The sequence below is a fragment of the Sphaerodactylus townsendi genome, linkage group LG17 (genome assembly GCF_021028975.2).
Source record: "Sphaerodactylus townsendi isolate TG3544 linkage group LG17, MPM_Stown_v2.3, whole genome shotgun sequence".
NCBI classification, from domain to species: Eukaryota; Metazoa; Chordata; class Lepidosauria; order Squamata; family Sphaerodactylidae; genus Sphaerodactylus; species Sphaerodactylus townsendi.
This window is the reverse complement of record NC_059441.1, coordinates 5,904,071-5,926,764: the sequence shown is the minus strand read 5'-3', so window position 1 is coordinate 5,926,764 and position 22,694 is coordinate 5,904,071. Positions and strand designations below refer to the sequence as shown.

General features: G+C 59.8%; 3 protein-coding genes across 7 annotated transcripts; 1 reads left to right on the top strand and 2 right to left on the bottom strand.

The window, feature by feature from the left end:
• Nucleotides 1–820: 820 nt before the first annotated feature.
• Nucleotides 821–7,855, top strand: PRC1 (protein regulator of cytokinesis 1). 3 transcript variants are annotated; one of them, XM_048481916.1, is made up of 14 exons: nt 821–947; nt 1,056–1,188; nt 1,807–1,929; nt 2,014–2,247; nt 2,329–2,499; nt 2,598–2,747; nt 3,355–3,502; nt 3,600–3,736; nt 3,854–3,949; nt 4,030–4,176; nt 4,402–4,503; nt 5,564–5,665; nt 5,999–6,181; nt 6,926–7,855. In XM_048481916.1, exons 1-14 carry the CDS (start codon nt 913–915, stop codon nt 6,959–6,961), a joined length of 1,797 nt encoding a protein of 598 aa, XP_048337873.1. In that variant the 5' UTR covers nt 821–912; the 3' UTR covers nt 6,962–7,855. The 3 variants fall into 3 exon arrangements, with proteins under 3 accessions (XP_048337873.1, XP_048337875.1, XP_048337876.1); XM_048481918.1 differs by having other exon boundaries at nt 904–947; nt 5,999–6,101; nt 6,933–7,855; XM_048481919.1 differs by having other exon boundaries at nt 938–947; nt 1,056–1,178.
• Nucleotides 7,794–10,061, bottom strand: RCCD1 (RCC1 domain containing 1). 2 transcript variants are annotated; one of them, XM_048481921.1, is made up of 6 exons: nt 9,344–10,061; nt 9,124–9,245; nt 8,659–8,769; nt 8,436–8,579; nt 8,247–8,276; nt 7,794–8,147 (listed from the first exon to the last, which is right to left on the bottom strand). In XM_048481921.1, the coding sequence occupies exons 1-6, from the start codon at nt 9,889–9,891 to the stop codon at nt 8,005–8,007; spliced, it is 1,098 nt and encodes a 365-aa protein (XP_048337878.1). In that variant the 5' UTR covers nt 9,892–10,061; the 3' UTR covers nt 7,794–8,004. The 2 variants fall into 2 exon arrangements, with proteins under 2 accessions (XP_048337878.1, XP_048337877.1); XM_048481920.1 differs by lacking the exon at nt 8,436–8,579 and having other exon boundaries at nt 9,344–9,986.
• Nucleotides 10,062–13,230: 3,169 nt separating this feature from the next.
• UNC45A (unc-45 myosin chaperone A) lies at nt 13,231–22,073 on the bottom strand. Of its 2 annotated transcripts, XM_048482037.1 has the most exons (19): nt 21,823–22,072; nt 21,677–21,713; nt 21,281–21,456; nt 21,086–21,178; nt 20,212–20,379; nt 19,443–19,611; nt 18,778–18,948; nt 18,533–18,704; nt 17,102–17,402; nt 16,904–16,998; nt 16,590–16,731; nt 16,257–16,397; nt 16,002–16,129; nt 15,126–15,192; nt 14,928–15,041; nt 14,638–14,753; nt 14,426–14,543; nt 14,173–14,328; nt 13,231–13,994 (listed from the first exon to the last, which is right to left on the bottom strand). In XM_048482037.1, the coding sequence occupies exons 1-19, from the start codon at nt 22,018–22,020 to the stop codon at nt 13,728–13,730; spliced, it is 2,829 nt and encodes a 942-aa protein (XP_048337994.1). In that variant the 5' UTR covers nt 22,021–22,072; the 3' UTR covers nt 13,231–13,727. The 2 variants fall into 2 exon arrangements, with proteins under 2 accessions (XP_048337994.1, XP_048337993.1); XM_048482036.1 differs by having other exon boundaries at nt 20,212–20,375; nt 21,677–22,073.
• Nucleotides 22,074–22,694: the final 621 nt, after the last annotated feature.

Here is a 22,694-nt window from a genome sequence, read left to right as displayed (position 1 = left end):
AGATTTCAATATAATGCCTGTCATTGATAACCCTGCCTTCCCAGCAATTAGAAATACTCGGTCACACACACAATTCAGATCTAAGCAGTTGGCCATGAAAGTAAAAAAAATCTGTTATCTTGGACTCTGATTCTGTGGGCTCAGAGATTCTTGCGCGGCCCACCAACCTGTTGCACTTGGAGTCCTGTGTCCAGTTCTGGTCGCCACATCTCAAAAAGGATATTGAGGAGATAGAAAAAGTGCAGAGAAGGGCAACGAGGATGATTGAGGGACTGGAGCACCTTCCTTACGAGGAGAGGCTGCAGCGTTTGGGACTCTTTAGTTTGGAGAGGAGGCGGCTGAGGGGGGATAGGATTGAAGTCTACAAAATTATGCATGGGGTAGAAAATGTGGACAGAGAGAAATTTTTCTCTCTTTCTCACAATACTAGAACCAGGGGGCACCCATTGAAAATGCTGGGGGGAAGAATTAGGGGCCTGTCTGGGGCCCGGTGCTTCCGTTTGCAGCCAAAGCACCTGAGGGGGGGGGGCGGAGAAGAGATCCAGGGAGGCCAAAGAGGAGCCCCCTGAGCGTTGGTGGACCTGGACTGCCAAGTGCAGCAGCTGGCTCCTCCCTCCCTCTGATTGGCAGGCGCGTGTTCTGGGGCGGGGGGCGTCTCGGGAATGCCTTGGTTGCACCCCCCCCCCCTCCACCCGAGGCAGGGGCGCTGCCCGGGGACGAGCCGGGCGGAGGCTGCTCGGGGGGGCGGGGCAGGCAGGCCTTTCCCAGGGGGCGCCGCTGCGCATGCGCGATCCCAGCGGGACTAGGCCTTCAGGGGGTGGGGCGTGGGCGGGGCCTGGCGCTGCAGCCAATGGCGCTTCGGCGGGACCCGGTTTGAATCGAGCTGTCGCCGGAGAGCCCCTCGAGCGCTCGATGGAGAAGGGCGGCAGGGCGGCCATGCGGAGGAGGTAGGCGGGCGGGCAGGCAGGCAGGACAGGGCGGGCACGGCGCGCGCGGCCGCTTCCCTCCCCCCTCCCCCCCGTCTGACCGGCTTCTCCCTCCCTCCCCCCCCCCAGCGAGGGCCTGGCCAGCGACCTGGTGCTGTGCCTGCGGGAGGCGCTGGGCCAGCTGCGCGGCATCTGGGAGGAGATCGGCATCCCCGAGGAGCAGCGCCTGGAGCGCACCCAGGTGGTCGGGAAGTACGTGCAGGTGAGCGAGCGGGGCTGGCGCTGCAGGCGGCTGGGAGGACGGGGTGATTGACAGGCCGCTGTGACCCCCCCATGCCCCCCCCGGCGAGAGGCGGAGGCCCCCGAAGGGCGGGGCGCGTGAGGCGGCGGCGGCGGCGGCGGTTTTTGGCCTCAGGCGCGCGCACGCGCACACGCGACAGAAATCCTGCCAGGCTCCGCTGCCAACGTCTGAAGTGAAGACGAGGAGATTTCGAGCGGTTTCTGAAAAAGGAGGGAAACGAGGCGAGGCTTCATTTTGCGGCGGCGACTTCCGCCCACCTGGCGACTTCCGGCGCGCGCGTCAGAGGGGGGTCCCAAGCGAGGGCGCGCGCAGGGCCCAGGGGCGAGAGGCGGCCAGGCTTTTTCGGCCGCTCTGCCGGCCAGCGCCCCCTACCGCAGGCCCCTCGCCACTGCACCTCAGCCAGCCAATCAGGCGGCGCTGTCCTTCCTCCGTGGCAGGACTGTCTGGGCCTCCAGGTTAACCCTTTCGTGGCAGTCCATCGCAGCCGCCTTTCCCCCAGGTGTGCTCTGGGCGGCTTACAGCAGCAGTGACCATAAAATCCACGCAACCCCCGTCCCCCCTCCTCCTCCCCGGCTGCAGGAGCTGTTGGACAAGATGATCACTGAGGAGCAGAACCTCAAGAACCGGCTGCTGAGGGGCATCCAGGTGTGGCGCAGCCGACTGGCCACCCTCTGCCAGGAGCTGCAGCTGGCTCCTTTCGAGGTGAGGAGGCAGCTCCACGGGCAGGGGGGAGGGGCAGAGCCCACAGGTGAGCCTCAGGCACTCTCCCTCTTCTTCCCTCCGCAGGAGGATGGGGAGGCGACCGTTCTGGAGCTGGAAAAGGAGCTGCGCACGCAGGTGGAAGACTTGCTGCAGCAGAAGCAGAAGCGCAAGCAGGCCCTGAAGGCTCTGCAGGAGCAGGAGCTGGAGATCTGCAGCCTGCTCTCTGTGGCGCCCTCCGACATCTCTGCCAACGCTGTGCCCAGCCTGGAGGAGCTGGACCGCTTCCAGCACCACTTGGCAGTGTTGGTGACGGAAAAGGTCTGTGGGGTGGGGAGGGCGGGCCTCAGGGCAGCTGAGGAGGGGCCGGTTCAGGTGCTGACTCCCTCTTTGGGCCCCCAGAATCGCCGTCAAGTGGAGTTTGTGGATACGAGGCAGAAGATCATCCTTTGCATGGCGGAACTGGAGCACGACCCGGACACCAGCTTTGAGCGGGATGTCTTGTGTGAAGAGGTGGATGCCTTCTGCCTCTCAGAAGAGAACATCACCGCTCTGAAGGATCTACTGCGGCAGGTGAGGGGGGGCAGTGCCGGGGCGCTTGGGGCTAGCCTGGGCTGCCTCTCGCTCTGTGCTTGGTTCTACCCGGGTTGATTTTTTTCGCTATGTTGCAGCTGGAGGGCAGGAAAATTCTGAATGAGGCTTTGTGTGAAGAACTGCGCTCCAAAATCCTGGTACTCTGGGATCGGCTGCACGTGCCTGCCGAGGAAAGAGAATCCTTCGTCTCCTCCATGGTGGGATCTAGGAGCAAGATTATCCATGCAGTAAGGACCTTTTTCTTGCTTGCAGTCCCAACTGCAGGGGGGGGGGAATTGATCCTCAGGAGCAGCAGTGGCGCAGGAGGTTAAGAGCTCGTGTATCTAATCTGGAGGAACCAGGTTTGATTCCCAGCTCTGGCGCCTGAGCTGTGGCGGTTTATCTGGGGAATTCAGATTAGCCTGTGCACTCCCACACACGCCAGCTGGGTGACCTTGGGCTAGTCACAGCTTCTCGGAGCTCTCTCAGCCCCACCTACCTCACAGGGTGTTTGTTGTGAGGGGGGAAGGGCAAGGAGATTGTCAGCCCCTTTGAGTCTCCTGCAGGAGAGAAAGGGGGGATAGAAATCCAAACTCATTCTCAGGGACTCCCTGACTCTCTTACACAACCAGCCCCTCCAGAGTTGCTCTTTCCATCTAGTTGAGGAGGAGGTGAGTTTTTTTGAGGGGAGGCTGCTAATCGACAGAGGAAATCAAGTCCCCTCAAGGCCCAAGGAGCACGGGGGGGGGGGCACCAGACTGCCATAATTCAGAGAATGTGGAAGAGAAGATAGACTGTTGGTGCCTCCAACTGAATGTTTGGCTTGAGAGCAAACCCCAGACCTGCCCCTCTCAGCTGCAGGTAGAACTGAATCGCCTGGAGACAATGAAGCTCCAGAATATCCAGAGCATGGTGGAAGCCATCCGGGCGGAGCTGGCTGATTACTGGGACAAATGCTTTTGCGGCGAGGAGCAGAGGGAGCGTTTCAGTCCACTGCGGGAGGGTGAGTTTCCATCTGCTTGCTGCTTGCAGTGGGCTTCCTGCCGGGGCCGAAGGAGGCTTCTCTCTTCTCACCTCCTCTTTGGCTCCTCCTCCTGCAGCTGATTTTACTGAGGAACTGTTGCGCCAACATGAGGACGAACTAGCCCGCATTAAGCGCTTCTTTGAGACGCACCAGGAACTCTTTCAAGCGGTCCGCAAATGGGAGGGGAACTGGCGCCTCTTCCAGGAGCTGGAGGTAACTCAGAGCCCTGCTGGGCAGACACGTGGGCGGCTGTTGCTGGCCCTGGCCCAGGGAAGGCGGGGAGGGCGAGTGTGGGGGAGCACCCTCTGACCCGCTGGCCCTCCATTGCAGCGGAAGGCAACAGACCCAAGTCGTTTCACCAACCGAGGGGGGAACCTCTTGAAAGAGGAGAAGCTGCGGGCGAAGCTGCAGAAGACGCTTCCCAAGGTCTGTGGGTCTCTGGGGTGGGGGGTGGGAAGCCAACTGGTTTCCTGCTAAGAAGAGGCAGCTTGACTGTTGTGTTGCAGCTGGAGGAGGAGCTGAGGGGTCGGCTGGAGCTCTGGGAGCAAGAGCAAGGCCGTCCCTTGCTCGTGAACGGGCAGCGCTTCACAGATCACGTGGCAGAGCAGTGGCAGCTGCACCGCCTGGAGAAGGAGAGAGAGAAGCAGGAGCGGGTGAGTGGTCTCTGGGCCCACCTGGACGGGCCCTGCCTTCCCTGCAGACCGCTGCGCTGGGTGGGGCTCAGATGTAAGGCAGGAGCAGTTGCTGCAGGATTGCTGCAGCCTCCTGCATTGAGTGAGGTCACGTGCCACACGCCGTGGTCCTGGCGGCTCTTGCTCGTTGGCTGCTCTGTGTTTTGCTTCTGGGGTCCTTTGGGCAGTTTTGCTTCTCTGTTTCAGCAACTCAAGAAATCCCGTCAAATGGAGGAGGAGATGATGTACGGCAGCACCCCCAGCAAACCTCGGGTCCTGGGCGCCACCACCCCTGGCAAAGTGCGGACGGTGGGTGTGCAGTGCCGGCTACATCTGGCCTTACTTGGAGAGACACAGACACAAATGGCTTGTCTCTGCTTTGACTTCTGCACCACAAGAGCGGGGCAGAGGCCAGCCACTCCCACCCCCACCCATACATCTGACCTTTCCTTGGTCCCCATCTCTGACAAAGGCTGAGTAATTTCCTCTCAGTTAAAATGCAGTTGCAAACAACAAAGAACCTTTATTGGCATAACAACATTATATACACAGATCCACTTAACCAAGTAGAGGGAAGCTAAAATAAAGGTACAGGTGGAGAGGCTGATGTTCAGGATTTGCTCCTAAAGCGCTGTTTTATATACAAATCCAAAAATTTGGTGACTGCATCGTTTGCATCACTACTGGGGCTGTCCAACAGAAAGGTAATCTTTTGCAAGTCAGATGCATACTCCTTTTTGAGTAGCAGAGGTGACAAGTATTTGACTCTGGGTACTGTGTAAAGTTGACAATAAAGTAAAATGTGGTCTATAGAGTCAACACAATTCCCGTTGCATATGCATAGCCTTTGGCGGTAAGGGGTTTTAGTGAATCTCCCTGTTGATACGGCTGATGGAAGGGCATTGCAACGGGCCAACATCATTGCTCTACGGAGCCTGGGCACGGTTATCTGGTGCAGGTATTGAGCCCCCTTATTACCAATGTAGGTGATACAAATGCAGTTGTTGAAAGCACACACACACACGCAGCCATTTTTCATCAAGTTATGAAATCCCTGGGTGGTTGTGGTGCTGTGATCAATCTAAACTGGCCGATGGAAGAAACAGAAGGCCCTTTTGAACTGCAGATGGTGTGTTTCTCCAGAGGAAAGTCTTCGATGAGGACAACTTGGCCATCTTTCACTGCATTCTCTTGAAATCCTGGGAGAAGCAGGTGGAGGAGAAGCTGGCAAGACTCACTGTGAAAAAGATCCTGGAGTCCAGAGAGTTTTGCTGGAGTGATAAGCAGTCGGGGTGTGTGTGTGCGTGCGTGCGCCTGTCCGTCTGTGGGAGGCGGGGTTCAGTTGAAGTAACCTTCCTTTTTCCTGCAGCTCAACTCCACACCAGCCACCCCCAACAGTACCATCCGTTCAGCCTTGAGAGGCTCTGTGTTTCGCTCCCCAGCATCCCATCCCCCCCTCTCTGGAAGCAAGGTGAGTCCCTGGTCCCTTGTGGAGGAAGGCCAACTCCAGCCCCGCCCCAGAGAGCAGGATCCTTCGCCATCAAGTGCTGCTGTCCCTCTTGAGATCCACTTCTCAGGACTGGTTGCACAGAAGGACGGCTGCTGTGCCCAGTGAGGGAGCTCAAAAGCCCCCAGGTGTATTGTTCAGTCTGTGTAAGGCCAAATTAGGGTGCAACCCCTCCCTCCCCCCCCCCCCTGCAATTGTATTGCAAGCAGCGCAGTTCTGGCCAAGTGGATCTAGGTGAGGCATCCCCTCTGACTGCCAGGAGCTCTAATGGCTGCTGTCTTCTCCCCCCCTCCACAGGCTTCCCGGACCCCTTGCCGCACAGCTGCCAAGCCGTCTCGCCCAGGCCGCCTGGAGCACAACAAAGAGAACGTGTCTCAGCTGGGTGGAACTCCTCTGAGCGGTGGGTGCACCTCAACAGCCTCCCTCACTTCAGCTGCACTCCATGCCAGCATTAATTCTAAGCTAAGCACGTATTCTGAGCTCTAAGGTAATTCATCTCTTTTCTAAACGCACCTCCCTTTGGTCTGAGCCCAGGCCTGCGCCACTCTGTCCCCCCTCTTTGCCCCGAGCAGGCTCAGCCCAGACCTCGGAGAGCCCCCTTTGAACGGCCCCGCAGCTCCCTCCTGTGCCTTGCTAGAGTGGTGTCCTAACACCCTTCGCTTCAGCTGACGCTGGGTGAGATTCCCGTCCTCTCCTTGTCACGAGGGCTGCCGTGGTGGAGTGGTTAAGAGCGGTGGACTCGGGGGACGGGGACTGTTTCCCTCCTCTTCCACATGAAGCCTGCTGAGTGAGACCTTGGGCCAGACACAGTTCTCTCAGAACTTGCTCAGCCCCACCGGCCTCACAAGGCGTCTGTCGTGGGAAGAGAAGAGGTTGGATCGATAACCTGCCTTTCTCTCCTTGAAGGAGTTTCAAGGCAGCTTCCACCTTTTCCCTTCCTCTCCCCACAACAGACACCTTTGTGAGAGAGGTGGGGCTGAGTTTTGAAAAACAGGAAAGGAAGCAGTTTGTAAGCTGCTCAGAGACTCCCTGGGGCTGAGTAGAGTACAGAGCCAAGCTCCTCCTCTGCTGTTTCTGGGCAACCCAGCATTCCCCAGGGGGGTTTTCAAGAGATTGCTGCTGCCCAAATTCCCTCCTCTGGATGGAGACTCGCTCTGTTCCCTACTTCCCGGTCGGGGGTGGCCATTTCCACTGTCTGTTCCCTAAAACACACGCATTTTTCTCTTTGCAGCGCGAACTGTCAAAAACTTCAAAATCTGAGAATCGACTCTACATTCTTAATTCTACAGTTTCTGCTCTTGACAGCTAAAGGACCATCTGTTCGCTGAAATGCCTGGGACGCCGCTGGCCCCCATCCCTCGGCCAAATGTCTACCTGGGCCTCTCTCTGGGCAGAGAGTTGCAAGGCCCTTTTAACGTACATGCTTGTCAATATACGATTTTATTTTTAAAAGAAACTAACTGCACAGTTGGTCCACGTGCCAGCCTGGCACCAGCCTGTGTTGGCGATGCTTCTGGGTTATCCTTTTTTATTGTTCAAGTGTACATGAATGGAACACTCTGAGGTCATTCGTGTGCAGGGCTGGTGTGAGCAGCCCAGGTGCAAAAACAGTGATGCTTTTGGCCCACGTGTGTCTTCAGGTGCCCCAGGGGCAAGTAGGCATGTGGGGCACCAGCAGCGGCCTCCTTGTGAGCACGGCAAGAGCAGGGGCAGGGGACAAGCCGTCGTTCCAATTTATACGTATACCCCACCCTGTCCCCTTGGGGCTCAGGCAGCAGGCGGCTTCCTCTCAGACTCTTCAGCTGGGCTGGCGTTCCGTCCCCTGGGAAAGGCTGGAGGAGGGTCGTCCCACCCCCTTTGTGTGGGTTGGCTGAGGGAGGCTGTTCCTTCTGCCTTTGATTACCAGGTCTTGATTTGCACTTTGTTTTCACTACAGACCCCATTATTTATTTGCATGCCCTGTTGCTCTCACGCACAGGGTTTTGTTGCCTGTTCTCTCCGCAAGTTGGAACCCCCCCTGGCTTGCTGAAGCAACTGCCCTGGCCTCTGGGAGAAAATTTACTGTAAAGATGTGGTCGCTTTATGAATAAAATGAATTATTAGATGTATGTTTTATAGCTTAACTGTGTACGAAATACAGCAAGAATGAAGCTACTGATGAGTCTTTGGTCCTTTTCTTTCAAAGAGTTCCTTTCTGTCTGTTCACGCGCTGTTCCAGGAGCACCTCTGGGCAAGAAAGTTGGGCGGGCAGACTTCGGCAGGCCAGCCCCAGGACTCCGCCAAGGTCTTGCCGGCCTCGTGGGTCAGAGGGGCAGGGCTAGGACAAAAGTGGCCCACGGGCCACACACCACATCCCTCACCCCGAGGCCCCAAGACTGGAAGCAGCAGACTTTCCTTGGTCTGTCAGAAGCAGTCGTGGCCCCGTGGCCCAGTTGGCCGTATTTGCCTAGAAATAAGCACAGCTGTTAGTCCTTTTGCAGGGGTGGGGTGGGGGGTGTCAGTGCCCCTGAGAAGAAGGCATTTGGGGCCTCATTTGGAGACTTACCCCAGCCCCAGGTGTAGAGATCCCCCGTTCCTGGAAGGCAAAGGCAGGCACGGTTCAGGTGCTAAGGACCACATTGGGTCAAGCTCTGAAAGATGGGGGGGGGGGGTCGCCTGGCCCTCTCCTCTCCCTTCTGGCATCATAAGGCCGGCGGTGGGCCGAGGGGCAGGTCTCCTCTCCACCTCTCCTTACGTGTCAGGGCGGCGGTGTGGCGCGATCCACAGCTGACCTTGCTCAAGGCTGCCCCCTGAGGCATGTCCAGCAGCGCAGGGAAGGCCTGGATGGAGATGAAGGCGCCTCTGGGGGGGCTCTCGTGCTGCTGCTGCGCCCCGGGCCCTGGAAAGAGGCTGCCGGTTAGGGGGGAAAACCCCCCCTAACCCTAACCCTCCGCCTCCCCGCGGGCCTCAGGCCTTACCGCCGGGATGGGCCTCCGCTGCAGCCGCTGGGCTTCCCGACACCTTCTTGGACGGCAGCGCAAGCTGCCCAGACTCATTCCAGCCCCACACGTACAAGTCGCCCGCTGCTTCTGCCAGGTGGAAAAGGGAGAGAACCGGTGGGGCCCCAGCGCAGAGGGGGGGAGAGGGAAGGAGACCCCAGCTCTTCCCCGGCCCAGTGAAGGGACCCCGCCCGCCCCCCCAGGAGCACGTCCTGTTTCCGAGGAGCCCACCAGCCCTTTGCTGGACTGGGCCAGCCGCTCCAGGAGTTCAGGCTCCTCCGCCCTTTAGCACAGGTACCACGCGGGGGGGGGGGGGCGTCCTGCCCTCCTGCGGAGATGGTCGCTGCTGGCAGACCCCAGACTCGGCGCTCAGCCATTTGGCCTGCGGGGGGGGGGGGAAGGGGAGAGAAAGCCCCGGGGAGGACCCGCGCCCCGCCCCCTTACCGCTCAGGGCGGCGGAATGCCAGCCGCCGGCCGCCACCTGGCCCACGGGCACGCCCTGCAAAGCCTCCACCGGCCGGGGCTCGGCTTCGTCCTCCAGCCCCCCGTGGCCCAGCTGCCCGTGCCTGCGGGAGAGAGGGAGGGAGGGAGGGAGGGAGCCAGTCGTCACCACTCGCCTCGCCGCAGAGGACCCCCCGCCCGCCCCCGCCCCCCGGTCGCTCACCTGCCGGCGCCCCAGGTGAAGAGGTCCCCCCCGGCGGCCAGCAGCACGGCGTGCTCGTGGCCCAGGGCCAGGCGGCGGGCGCGCAGGGCCGGCGACAAGGGCCGGAAGAAGCCCGGGCGCGGCACCACGTACCCGCCCGGCACCAGCGGCAGCGGGGGGGCGGCAGGGTCAGGACCGGGCCGCGGCACCCCGTCCTCCTCCTCCTCCCCCGCCCGCAGCTCCCTCCGCCAATCCGGCCGCTCGCCCAGGGCCGGCCCCGCGCCCACCGGCCAGGCCTCCAGCTGGGCCGCCCCGCGCAGCAGCACCACGTGCGTCTCGGAAGGCAGCGCGTCGCGGCAGTCCCCGGGCAGCGCCAGGAGCGGCGGCGCGGCCCCGGCCGAGGGGGGCAGCGGGGTGCCAGGCGAGCCGCCCCCCACGACGCCCACGAAGCTCCAGCTGGGCCGCACCGCCTGCGCCGCCCCCGCGCCGCCCACCCGCGCCGGCTCCAGCCCCGCGCCCGCCCCCGGCCGAAAGCCCACGTGGAACCAGCCGCCCCCCCGGCCCGCCATCGCGCGCCCCTCGGCCAGCTCGGCCGCCCCCTGCCGCCGGGAGGGCTCAGCGCCGCCCCACTCACCACGGGCCCTCCCAGGCAGCCCTGCAGCGCCCCGGCGGGGGCGGGCGGAGTGGCAAGCGAGCCCCGGACAAGGCGCGCCCGAGGAGTGTGCAGAGGGCCCCCTCCGCGCCGACACAACCCCCCCTCCTCAGAGGAAGAGCCATGAAGGAGGAAAGCACTGGACGGGCACCCTGGCCAAGCATCTGGCAACGCTACCAGTCCTGCCTTCCCTTTAAACGCGGGGGGGGGGGAACGCTCATTAGACCCCCCCCCCCCTTTAAGGATCGAAGCGGGGTCTAAATAGCTCAAGAAATAAGGCTGGAGCCCGAAGCACAAAGAGCGCCACACTCACAAGTGCAGGGGGGGTGAACGGCCACGGAGCACTGCACGGGAGCGGGGGGGGGGGGGTTAGGCTTATTCTGGGATGCTGCCGGTAAGCAGAAAGCCAGCTGAGATCTGAGCCCAGAGGACGGAGCGAGATGCTTCCACGGGCTGAGTTGCCCACTTCTTCTATGAGGGTTTTTAAAAAAGCAAAGCACCATGCATGCTAGAGCACACACACACAGGCCCACAGGAGTGGGGTCCACTCCACCTGGTCAGCACTGAGCAACCTCAAAACTGAACCCAACAGGGCCAAATCTCCCCACAGAGAGGGGTCAAAATTGAAATGGGCGCGTGTCCTTTTGAGTGACAGAATTCCAGCATGGAATCTTTCCCGGACCACTGAAGAGGACACAGAAGTTGCCCTCCGTCCCCTGCGCATGCCGAGTGCAGCCCAATGGCAGGTTTCAAGGGTGAAGGGGAAAGAGGAAAACTTCCAGTGACGGTTCCTCCAGATGTCGAGGGCTGGTGCTGAGTGGCGAAGGGCATGCTGACCCACAACCCTGCCAGCCTAAGAGCTGCTGGGAAGGGGAAATTCTGCCCCCACGCAACTTCTCCTGTCTCTCCGAGAAGGAAAACTGGAGTCTTTCTGCCGTGTTGGTGGTGGAATTTGCTACAACATATGAGCAGCAGCTTTGGCGCCCTTTCGCCAGAACTGTCTTTCGCTGTTACTCTCATGTCCTCAGTAAAATCCTTGAACCCATCAAGCGAGTTGCTGTCTGAACGGGGAGTTTGACACTAAACCCTTTGAGCCTGACTTCCTCCTGCAAACTACAGGACCCAAAAGGGCCATGATTCGCCATTGGCCCCTCAGCAGCTCCCTGGGAGGCAAACCCCCCACCCCCTCACAATAGCGTTACTTCCAAGCTCAGAAAATAATGTTGGTCAAGAACGGACAGTAGCCTCTGCAGTGCTGTGGGGAAAGGTGGCTGGGCTGCGCCTCGTCCACCTCCCTCCAACCCGGAGATAGAAAAAGTGCAGAGAAGGGCAACGAGGATGATTGAGGGATTGGAGCACCTTCCTTATGAGGAGAGGCTGCAGCTTTTGGGACTCTTTAGTTTGGAGAGGAGACGTCTGAGGGGGGATATGACTGAAGTCTATAAAATTATGCATGGGAATTTTGGGGGGAAAAACCAGCCTAAGACTTAGCCCTTCAGTTTCACCTTAAAAATCTCCTATGGAAGCTGACTATGAGAGAGAGACAAGAAAGAAAGAATATGTCTGGCCCGGATCCTCCTGCTGGGCCTGGACACGACCAGCCCAGAGTCAAGATCACACCTGGACTTGCTGATATCTATTCATGTTAATGGGCCTTTCTGTTCTAATGGGTCTTTCTGTTCTAATCACTGCACTTAGCAACTAGTGAACCAGGCTTCCTCCATCCGAGCCCTGGAGCGAGATGAAAAACTAGGAGAAGTTGGGAGGGGGGCTGGGAGAGGGGGAAAAGTTGGTGATAAATGTGGCTGCAGAAACCAGTCTCTTTAGCTCTAGCTTTCTGCAGCAAGGATAACCAACACAGTTCAATAAAGCTCTTGAACCTTTCTAGAGTCTCAATTATTGACTGGTGTACCAGAACCTTACAAACGACAACATGCCATGAAATGATTAATAGGGAAGGGAATATCAAGTCATGGAATGAGATAAAGGATGAAGGAAAGATAATATAACGGTTGATATACTTTCAATTAATGTCCAGATTCAGAATTAAAATTAGAGGAAGTCTAATTCGAAAAAGAGATTACATCACAGAAACATTTGTTGGGAAGGGTATATAAAATCCTGCTCAAATATGAAACTAAAACACAGCAAGTAAAAGTTTGCATGGTAAAATGGATGCAAAATGTCCAAGAAGAAATAACTTTCCAATAATGGGAGGAATTATGGTCCAAAATATTACATTTACTGCATGGCAAACATTAAAAGAGAACTGGTATAAAATGTTTTATAGATGATATAAGACTCCCAAAAACCTTACGCAAATTAGCAAAAGTAGTAACAGGCTTTCCTGGATGTGGCAAGACGAAGTTGGATTCTTCTTTCACATGTGGTAGACTTACAAAAGAATTAAAACGTTTTGGGAGGAAGCACATGCAAAAGTGCAAAAAATACTCAAAATTAAATTCTTTTTTGCTGCTAAGACAACGGTACCTGGTGGTCTTCCTGAGAACCTTCCAAAAAAACTTAATTACGTTTCTATATGTTAAAAGTGAGCAGCAGTGGCGTAGGAGGTTAAGCGCTCGTGTATCTAATCTGGAGGAACCGGGTTTGATTCTCCGCTCTGCCACCTGAGCTGTGGAGGCTTCTCTGGGGAATTCAAATTAGCCTGTGCACTCCCACACACGCCAGCTGGGTGACCTTGGGCTAGTCACAGCTTCTCGGAGCTCTCTCAGCCCCACCTACCTCACAGGGTGTTTGTTGTAAGGGGGGAAGGGCAAGGAGATTGTCAGCCCCTTTGAGTCTCCTACAGGAGAGAAAGGGGGGGATATAAATCCAAACTCTTCTTCTTCTTAAAAGCTGCCAGAACGAAAACAGCATCCAGCTGGCAGACCGGAAGGTGACAAAATATGGAGATTTGGGAAGTAATGTGCTACAAGAGGGAAACTGACAAATGTTAAGATAAGGTGTTTTTTTCTGTTTACTATTCTCTGGTTATTTTTTTGTTTACCATTTTCTTATTATAATTATTTTGAGAGAATTAATTCATTAAAAAACACACACACAGGGCAGGAGGCAACTTACTCATTTGCTGGGCATGTGGCGAGTTAGCAGGACCCACCCGGGAGTCTGGTGCAACTCAGAAGGCCCAGAGGAGGGCTTTGCCCTGAGTGGACAAGGATCCCTCCTAACCCACCCTGAATAAGTGCAGGCGTTCCCCTCCGTGGACGAATGTAGGACACAGACAACGACACACACATTTCAGTTCCCTCCTGTATTTTTAAATCTTAGCGTTTACAGAGTCAACCACAATAATGCTGAAAATCTGTTGGCTGAACAGGCGTTATAGAAAAGACAGGTGCAGATTCGCACAACACATGTGCCCAGTCAGGTGGTCATTCCAACCAGTACTTGCTACCAAGAGTGGACCGACATTTGCCACACAGGGGCCCGGTTCAAAAGGAGAGCTCCACCCCCGGGTGAGAGCAGGAATGAGAGAGAGTGAAGGCAGGGGCAGCAAGCAGCTGGAGGACCCCCAACCCTGAAGCTTCAGGCGTCTCCAAGCGGCAGCACGGCCGAGGGCATGGAGAGTTCACCATTGCAGCCGCTCCTTTGAGGAGGGCTCCACCCCCCACCCCCGCGCAGAGAGCCCTGCGGGGAGTGGCCACAAGGAACGAGCCCCTCGCCCCCTTTCCCACACCGGCTGAGGCAGAAGCAGCGTGTGCACGGACGGACGGGCAGAAGGGGAGCCGCCTCTCACTCCCCACCAGCAGCGCTGGGTTGAATCAAGCCGTAGGCGACTGCTTGGGCCAGGCACTCCTTGGCCGGCTGGGCCACTTGGGGCTGGCCTTCCTCCAGCCCAGCCAGGACCGACAGGATCTCCATCATCTCACTCTCCATCAGCTTCTCCGCCACCTCCTTCTTGGCGGCTACCATGTTCCTGACCACGACCACGCCACGGTGCTGGAGCTCGGTGCTGGGGCTCAGCAGCAGCGCCTGCAGGATCTCCAGCCAATGGACTGTCTGGGGAACGGGAAGAGGGGAAGCTGGGAAGCACACAGCCAGGCCTGGCCCCGCCTCTCCAGGGCAAACCGCTCAACAACCCCTCCTCCTCCCCCTTCACTGAGCCCTGGGTACGACGGGCACGACCAGCCACCCTCCAGCCCCCAGGCAGGGACAAGGGCAGCCCCACCCCGCTTACCACTTGGGGGATGAGGGTGCAGGTCTGGGGCAACACAGAAGTGAGCACAGCCAGAGTCCCCGCCGCTGCCCTCCGGAGCCGCTCATCTTCCTCCCCGCTGTACAGCACCATGAGCTTCAGCCGGTCGCTCCCTTCAGCCAGGAACAACTTTGCTACCTGCACAGAAACGAGGGCTGTTCACGGCACAGGCAGAAGCCCGGCATGCGCCCCTTCCCTCCCGCCCCCCACCCCTCGCTGGCCCCCGCCTGCTCACCTCTGGGCTGAGGGTCAAGTTACACATGCACTCGGTGGCCGCCAGGCGGATCATGGCGTGCTCCTCAAACATGTAGCCCTCAATCATCGGCACGGCCTTCTCCTTCACAATCTTCTGCCTGCGGGAAGCAGAAGAGGTCAGGCAGCCTTCCTTGCCCGCGGGCCCCCAGGCGACACACCCAGCAGCCGGGCGCCTCCCCCCGGCCTCCTCACCTGAGCCGCTCACTGGTCCCTGCCAGGTTGGTGAGAGCCATCAGCCCCTCAAAGTTCTGCAGCCCAGCGCACTTCAAGTGCAGGAGGCCCACCAGAGGCCGAACCACTTCATAGAGCTACGGAGCAAGAGAGCCGGGCTCAGGCAGAGCGGGGGAAGGGCCGGGGGGCCGGGCAGGGGGCCCACAGCCCTCCGCTCCCTTCTCCTGCGCCCACACAGCCACCCAAGGCCGGCAGAGCAAGCACAGGCCCCCAAAGCAGAGCCAGCCCCACAGCCCTCAGCCCACACTCACGCGCTCGCCTGGGAAGGCCATCTCTGGGGCGGTTGTGATGGTGATCTTGGCGAGCGCTTGGGCGGCTCTGGTCTGCCCAACTTCCGTGCCGTCCAGGGCCAAAGGAATGAGAGCCTGGAAAGGAAGACGCGAGAGGCGTTGCTGCAGTCAAGGCACGGGAGGGAAGGGAAAGGCACAGGGGCGCGGGGTCTGGCTTACCTTGCCCCCTCCGTGGGCTACCACAACCCCTCTGTCCTCCGGATCATCCACGAGAGCAAGGAACACCCTGGGACACAGAAGAGACACAATAAAAGGCACAGGGTCCGCTGCAGCCCCCCTCAACCCGTCCTCTGCCACGCAAGCAGGAACTGGGGTTGCCGGGCAGCCGTCCAGACCGGTAGCTAACAGCCTTCAACAGTTCCAAGAGCCACGACAGCCAGCACTGTGGCCAGAGAAGTTGTGCCCCCCGGGGGTTGGGGGTGGGGGCAAATGCAGCTGGGGGTCCTTGCCTCTCAAGGGTCCAGAGCACCACTGAAAGCCATTGGTTGATAGGTTGGATCAGAAGTGCTTTCATGGTGCGATGGTCCCAGAACAGTTCTTGCAGAGGCAGCTCACAGCCCCACCCCCACCCCAAGTCCTAGCCTCCAAGGGCATCCACAGAATGCTCTGTCCACGAAGGCTTCCTTGGGCTGGGGCCTGCCTATTGCTGGTCTGCTTCAGGAAAAGGGAGTAGAAGGAGGAGGAGTTGGATTTATCTCTCTCCTTTCTCCCCTGCAAGGAGACTCAAAGGGGCTGACAAACTCCTTTCCCTTCCCCCCCCACAACAAACACCCTGTGAGGTGGGTGGGGCTGAGAGAGCTCAGAAGAACTGTGACTAGCCCAAGGTCACCCAGCTGGCGTGGGAGCGCACAAGCCAATCTAGTTCCCCAGATAAGCTAGTGGCAGAGCGGGGAATCCACCCCGGTTCCTCCAGATTGGAGTACACCTGCTCTTAACCACTGCGCCACTGCTGCTCCCCCTGGGAGGTCTCCAGCGTGGAACTCCAGCCGGCCATCAGGGATCCCTGAGGCATGCTGGGAAGGGGCGGGGCTTCACCTGGAAATCAGCTCCCGGCAGGAGGCGCTCAGGGCGGGGCTCTCGTTCTTCACCATGCAGCTGAGTGCCGACACCACCCCGGCGGCCAGCAGCTTCTGCACACGCCGGTGCACGAACTCCGGTTTGTCCTGGGCAGTGGAGGGAAGGCGTGAGGGCGCTTGTTCCAGCATGGCTACCCCAGCACAAGGAGAACCCCTCCGCGGCATGGGGGGGGGGAGGAGAGGGCCTTGGAGCTCGCCCTGCTCCACCACTGACCTTGGGGTGCTTCTCAGGGACGTGCTGCTTGGCATACTTGGCCAACTCCACCATCTGGGGGTCCAGCTCTTCCTGGTCGTAGCTGCAGGTGCAGTTCACCATGGCAGAGGCCACGGCAAACATGACGGTCTGGTTCTCTGACTGGGGGGAGCAGGAGAAAGGGGGGGTGATGCGGCAGCCCCCTTTTCCTAGCCAGCCACACATCAGATGTATCCGGCGACTGACAGGAACGAACGACGGACGTGGGAAGCCCCAGGACTTCATCCCCTCCCTCCCCCTAGCTAGCCCAAAGCAGCTCCCCACAACCCTGCCCACGCCCCACAGGAGCTGTACCCTCGCCAGCTGGAAGAGTGCCTGCAGCGCCACCCGGTCCTCCACGAGCTCCTCCTTCACGTCTGCATCCAAGGTCAGGTACGCCAGGCCCTCCGCAGCCCAGTGCCGGGTGCCACCCCCCATGGCCTCATTGCAGAGCCACCTTGGGGAGGGAAGCACAGGATAAGCACAGAGATAAGCCCTGTGGGGGTCACACACACACACAACCCCACTGCCCCCCCAGTGACAGCTCACTTGCGTCGTGCAGATGGCAGCACCCCCCAAGCCCACCAACTGATTTGGCCCCACAGCAACCCTGTGGGGGCAGCACTCACTTGCGACACTGTTTGGCCAACTTCAGGGTCGAGCCCTCTGCAAACTGCTTCATGCTGAAATCCGTACCTCCCGCTGACCCCAGTTTACAGAGGCCCTGAAAACAGAAGGAGCCACTGCAGTGGGGCAGAGGGGCCGTCGCCCGTGCTGCCCCTTCCCAGACTTTGGCAGGATCCAGGCCCCGCCCCCGCCCCGCTCACCACCAGAGCACGAATGCGAATGCTGTCCCGCTCGCTGTGCTTGTAGATCTCCTTCAGCAGCGTGACGCCGTTGGCAGTGATGAAGGAGGCGTGCTTGGCCTTGTCCGCCGCGTGGATCAGGGCTTCCACGGCCACAAGCTGGTCAGCCTCCTGCGAGGAGGCGCACAAGGACAGGATGCTCTCCATGATGCCGCTCAGCTCCAGCACCCGATTCCCGGCCTCCGAGGGGCCCTGCAAAAGGCACGACACGGCCCGGATGGCCTGCAGCTTCCCAGCCAGCCCCTCGCCCTGGAACCAGCCCCTGGGGGGAAAAGAACAAGGAGCCCATCACGAGAGTCTCTTGGTTTGTGGCGGAGCAGAGCCAGGAATCCAGTCTGGGGGGGAAACGGTTAAAAATTCTGCAGAAACCCACCATCAGACATAAGAAGAAGAGTTTGGGTTTATATCCCCCCTTTCTCTCCTGCAGGAGAGAAAGGGGGGCTGACAATCTCCTTGCCCTTCCCCCCTCACAACAAACACCCTGTGAGGTAGGTGGGGCTGAGAGAGCTCCGAGAAGCTGTGACTAGCCCAAGGTCACCCAGCTGGCGTGTGTGGGAGTGCCCAGGCCAGGGGTAGGGAACCTGCGGCTCGAGAGCCGCATGCGGCTCTTCTGCCCTTGCACTGCGGCTCCACGAGCCGAGCCGCTGGCCCCATCCTTGCCCGCCCTGCAGGCAGCAGGGCGGGTGCACCAACTGCCCGCAGCTGGCTGGGCCGCACCGCGGGCTTCCCCTCTTGCCTGCCCCGTTGGAGCGGGGCGGGCGCTTTCCCGGCGGCCAGTGAGGCTGAGCCGCTGGCCCCATCCTTGCCCGCTCTGCAGGCAGCAGGGCAGACACATCCATGCGCTTCTCAGAATGAGCAGAGTAAAAGGTAAAAAAACCCCAATATATACAGTGTTACCTTTTTTTTAAATGTCAAAAATTATTTGCGGCTCCAAATGTTTTCTTTTCCCATGGAAAACGGGTCCAAATGGCTCTTTGAGTGTTAAAGGTTCCCTACCGCTGGCCCAGGCTAATCTGAATTCCCCAGATAAGCCTCCACAGCTCGGGCAGCAGAGCTGGGAATCAAACCCGGTTCCTCCAGATTAGATACACGAGCTCTTAACCTCCTACGCCACTGCTGCGGTACCACTAACCACAGGGTATCTCCCAGCAACTCAAGCCTTCCCCCACACCCCCAATTATTAACTAAGCTGATGTCACAGAATGTTGCAAAGTCTGGTTTTAGAAAAAAGTTTCAAGCTACCGAACGGCAGCCAACGGATCTGTCTAGCAGCTGAAAGCAAACAAAGCAAAGAACGCTCCCTTCCAAAAACCCCTTGAGCAGAGGAAACCGTCCCCACCTGTGTCTCCTCCTCTTCCTCCTCCCAGAGCGGCTGGCCCCAAAGTCTCCTACCTGATGCAGTTCTCACAGAGCAGGTGGAAATTCTCCCGCTCCACGTCACACTTCAGGTCCCCGTAGAGCTTGTTGAGCAGGACAGCGGCGCTCATGTGGGTGTTCTCCGTCACGCGGAGGCTGCCAGGCACATGGGCCACGGTGCCTCCCACGGCCAGGATCTCCTTCAGGCCTGCAAGGACACAGGCCACGTCATTCTCCTCAGGCTCCTGAGCATGAGAAACACACACCGCCCAAGTGCTTACCCTGGTCGATGACCCAGAGGGTCAGGCTGTTGCTGGGCTCCTGTTGCGACTTCCGAGGCACCACGCTGACCAGCAAGCTCAGAATGCTGTCACGGCCGTAGCAGGAAACGCCCTTCCGGGTCAGGGCTTCCAGCAGCTGCTGGAGGAGCAATTTCAGCTCTCTGGATGTCTCTGAAGGAAGAGAAATAGAGAGGGGCATCAGCGCCTTCGCATGCCGCACCACAGGATGGAGGCAGGATGGACCGGGGGGGTGGGGGGGCTGGCACGAGGTCAATGAAAGGCACAGGTCAGATTCAGCTCACAGCAAGCCACGTTTCTTTTCCAAACACACATTAGAGATATTGTCAAAGGCTTTCATGGCTGGAATCACTAGAGTATTTGTGGGTTTTCCGGGTTGTATAGCCGTGTTCCAGTAGCATTTTCTCTTGAAGTTTTGCCTGCATCTGTGGCTGGCACCCAAGATGCAAGCGAAACAGCAGGAGAAAATGCTACTGGAACACGGATATACAACCTGGAGAACCCACAACACATCTCCTCCCCTCAGTTTCAGAGCACAAAGACCACCTTCCAATTCTCAGAGCACGTGAATGCCCCACACCATCCCTTTCCTGGCAAGAACTGCTGGCATCCCTACTCAGCCGTGACGACAGCAGTCAGACACTCACCAGACACCACGGCTTCCTCCTTGCCGCGCTCCTCCCTTTGCAAGCCCTCCTTAAGGGAATCGAACATGACCTGTAACAGGCTATAGGCGGCCAGTGAGATCTGCTCATCCTCCCACTCCAACATGGCGAAGACGCGCCGAGCTCCCAGTGTGGTCAGGACTGCCACGGTCTGCAAGACAAGCCCCGAGGGTCAGAGATGCTGAGAAGCCCCTGAGGCCAGCCTCTGCTCCTCTGCGCAGACTGTTACTGGCAATTATTATTATTATATTTATTTAATATACCGCCCTATCCCCGAGGGGCTCAGGGCTGTGGACAATATAAAACTTCACATAAAGTCATATACATACAGTTTAAAACAACAATTAAATCCTAAAACAGCGTCCCACAAAACCCTTACCTAACCCTCCCAAAACAGAATAATGGGTCCAGAAGGCATTAGGGACCCATATGAAGCCAGAGGAGAGGGGGAGTTGGGGCACCCTCAGCGGCTGATCTCTCCAAAGGCCCTTGAAGAACATGCCACAGCCTACCCCGAAAGGCGAGAATGGCTGCAGGCCACGGAATACGACTGCGGCACTCTGCACTCAGAAGCCTGGCACGACCGGCCAGGAGAGGCGTTTCAGATTAGGACAGTCCTGCCTAGGCAGGCAGACGGGGTATGATGGAATCTGTCTTTTCTACCACTCCCACAGGTCAACTGAAGGGCTGCTCGCCAGGCAGGCAGGCAGGCAGGCAGGCGCTTCTGGGGAACAGCGGCTCTGACGCTTACCCGAGAGCGATGGCCGCGGCAGAGGCCAGTGAGGGTGCGCAGAGATGCCAGGATCATGTCAAGCTGCTCCGTGTCCAGCAGCTGCAGCAGCAGATCCACCCCTTCGTTCTGGAAAATCTTCTCAGCACCGGGCTCCTCTCGAGCCAACACGATCAGGTTCTGGGCTGCCTGGCCGGAGCAAGAACAATTCAGTCTGACAAGCAACATCCCCCACTCCCTTACAGAACAACCACCTGCCAAAGCACACCACGAGCAGCAAAGAGGGCGCTCCTAGGGGGGCGGAGGAAGATCATCAGCACCCTGAGCCCTTTGGGGCCACAGATTCTGTCTTCTCCAAGCACAAAGCTACGTCATCAATAACCACAGCACGGCCTCCAAAGCTGCGTTATCAGACTGTGAAAAAGGGGGGCCTAGGAACTGAGGAGGGGAGAGCCAGTGAAGCCAGCCCAGGGACAGGAGTAGACAGGCGTACTCCCAACCCCCACCCCTAAACTGGAAGGAGAGGAAGCTGGGGACCATCTGGAAACGCCCCACCCCCCAGAGCCCCTGCACCGCCTGCTCCACGTCGATTCTGCTGCGCCATCATTCCAGGCCCTCAGACTGGCCTTTTGCTCTGTGGTTGTGGAGCTGACCAGGTTAGGAGGCTGACCAGCTGCACTGCTGCCCTGCTACCCACCCCTGGCTGTGGCGCAGCTGTTCTGTTCCCCCCCTCCCTCCCGCCCCCCACTACGCTGTCCTGCTCTTCTAGCTGTGAACATGCATCCTTTTGCGCAACAACGTCTACGTGCTACAGGCTTAGGGGGAATGGGCTAGCAGCCCCCCCCCCCCCCCCCCGCATGCCCACCCAGCCTGGCACTCAGAGCGGGCACTCGACCTTCTGCTTCTTGTCTTGGTCCTTCTCCTCGGGGTCCAGCAAGACCTGGAACATCTGCTGCACTTTCGAGTCGGTGGAGGCCGTGGCGCTCATCTGAGTCGGAGGGGGGGAGGGAAGGGCCAGGTCAGCGGAAGAGAAGCGAGTGGGGGGGGGGTCTGCACTCCCACCCCCTGACCTCCCCCCCGCCACGCCCACCTTCTCGTGCAGGCGGCTGCCCAGGTCGCGCAGGGCCTCCTGCAGGGCCCGGTTCTTGGGCTCCAGGCTGACGCAGCGCCGCAGGTCGGAGAGGGCCTGGTCCAGGCGGCCCAGCTGCTGCAGGGCTTGGCTGCGGCGGAAGAGCCCCTTCACGTCCCCGGGGTCGGCGTCGACGGCTGCCCTCCGCGGCCAGGGGGAGAGCGGCGTCAGTCGGGGGGGGGGGAAGGGAGGCCCCCAGAGCGCCTGCCCCGCCTCAGCCCCCCCCCCCGGGGGGACGACACCCAGCGCGGCGCAGGGCGCTCTCTTCCCCCGCGCAACACCCCTGCGAGGCAGGCCGGGCTGAGAGCGCGCGACCTGCCCCCCGCACATACACCGCGGACGATCCCGCAACGCTACCTCGGGAGGCGTCCTGCTCGGCCCGCGCGAAGTCGCCCTGCCGGACAGAGGGGGGGGGGGTGGGAGACGCCGGTCAGCAGGGTCGCCATGGCAACAGCCCCCTCCCCTCGCCCGCCCGCCCTCCCGCCCCCTCCCCGCCGACTGACGCGCTTGAGGTGGCAGGCGGCGCGGTTGCGGTGCAGGGCGGCGCGGTCGGCGGCCGGGGGCCCGAGGCTGAGGGCGCGCGCGTAGGCCTCCAGCGCCTCCTCGTAGCGGCCCGCCTGGAAGTGCTCGTTGCCCGCCCGGCGCAGCCCCGACGCCTCTCCCCCCGCATCGCCGCCGCCACTCCTCGCGCTGGCCGCCATGCCGCTCCCGGAAGGCCCGCCCTCGCCGCCGCTTCCGGAGGAGGGACAGAACGGCTGCGGCCCCGCCTCTCTTCCGGGCGCGACGCTGGGGGGGAGGGCGGAGCAGCCACAGAGGCCCCGCCCACCGCAGGCGACCCCCGCCCCACCCGCGATGGAGCGCCTGAGGGGGAGGGGCTGGCCGTGGCCTGGCCCCGGGGCTTCTCGGAGGGGGGGGGCGTGGCTGACCCGCCGGGAGGCGAAGGCGGGGAAACCGCAGGGCCCCGCCCGGCATCCGCCCCCCTTTCCGGGCAGCATCAGGCACCTGTGGGGGAGGGAGGAGGAGCTAGGAGGCGGGGCTAGGAAGGAAGGAAGGGCTCTGCTGCCCTGAGAGGTGCGGGGAAGCCCCCCAAGAGCCAAATGGGTGGGTGGGTGGGTGGGGCCTCGCATCCCCCCCCCCACCTTGGACCTGTCAGCGCAGGTGCATGTGTGCGTGGGGGAGGGGGGGCGCGCGCACACTGGGCGTGTAGGCGCAGAAGGCATAAGGAGGATGTACTCTATTGAAAAGCAAAGGTTTTCTCCTTGCCCCCCCCCCATTACTTTCTTTCTGCAAAGGGGAGTTGGCAACCATAATGCAGCTGAACCAAAGTAAAGATGCAAGGCCTGAGAATCCATTCTCTTCCTGTTACTAGGCAAGC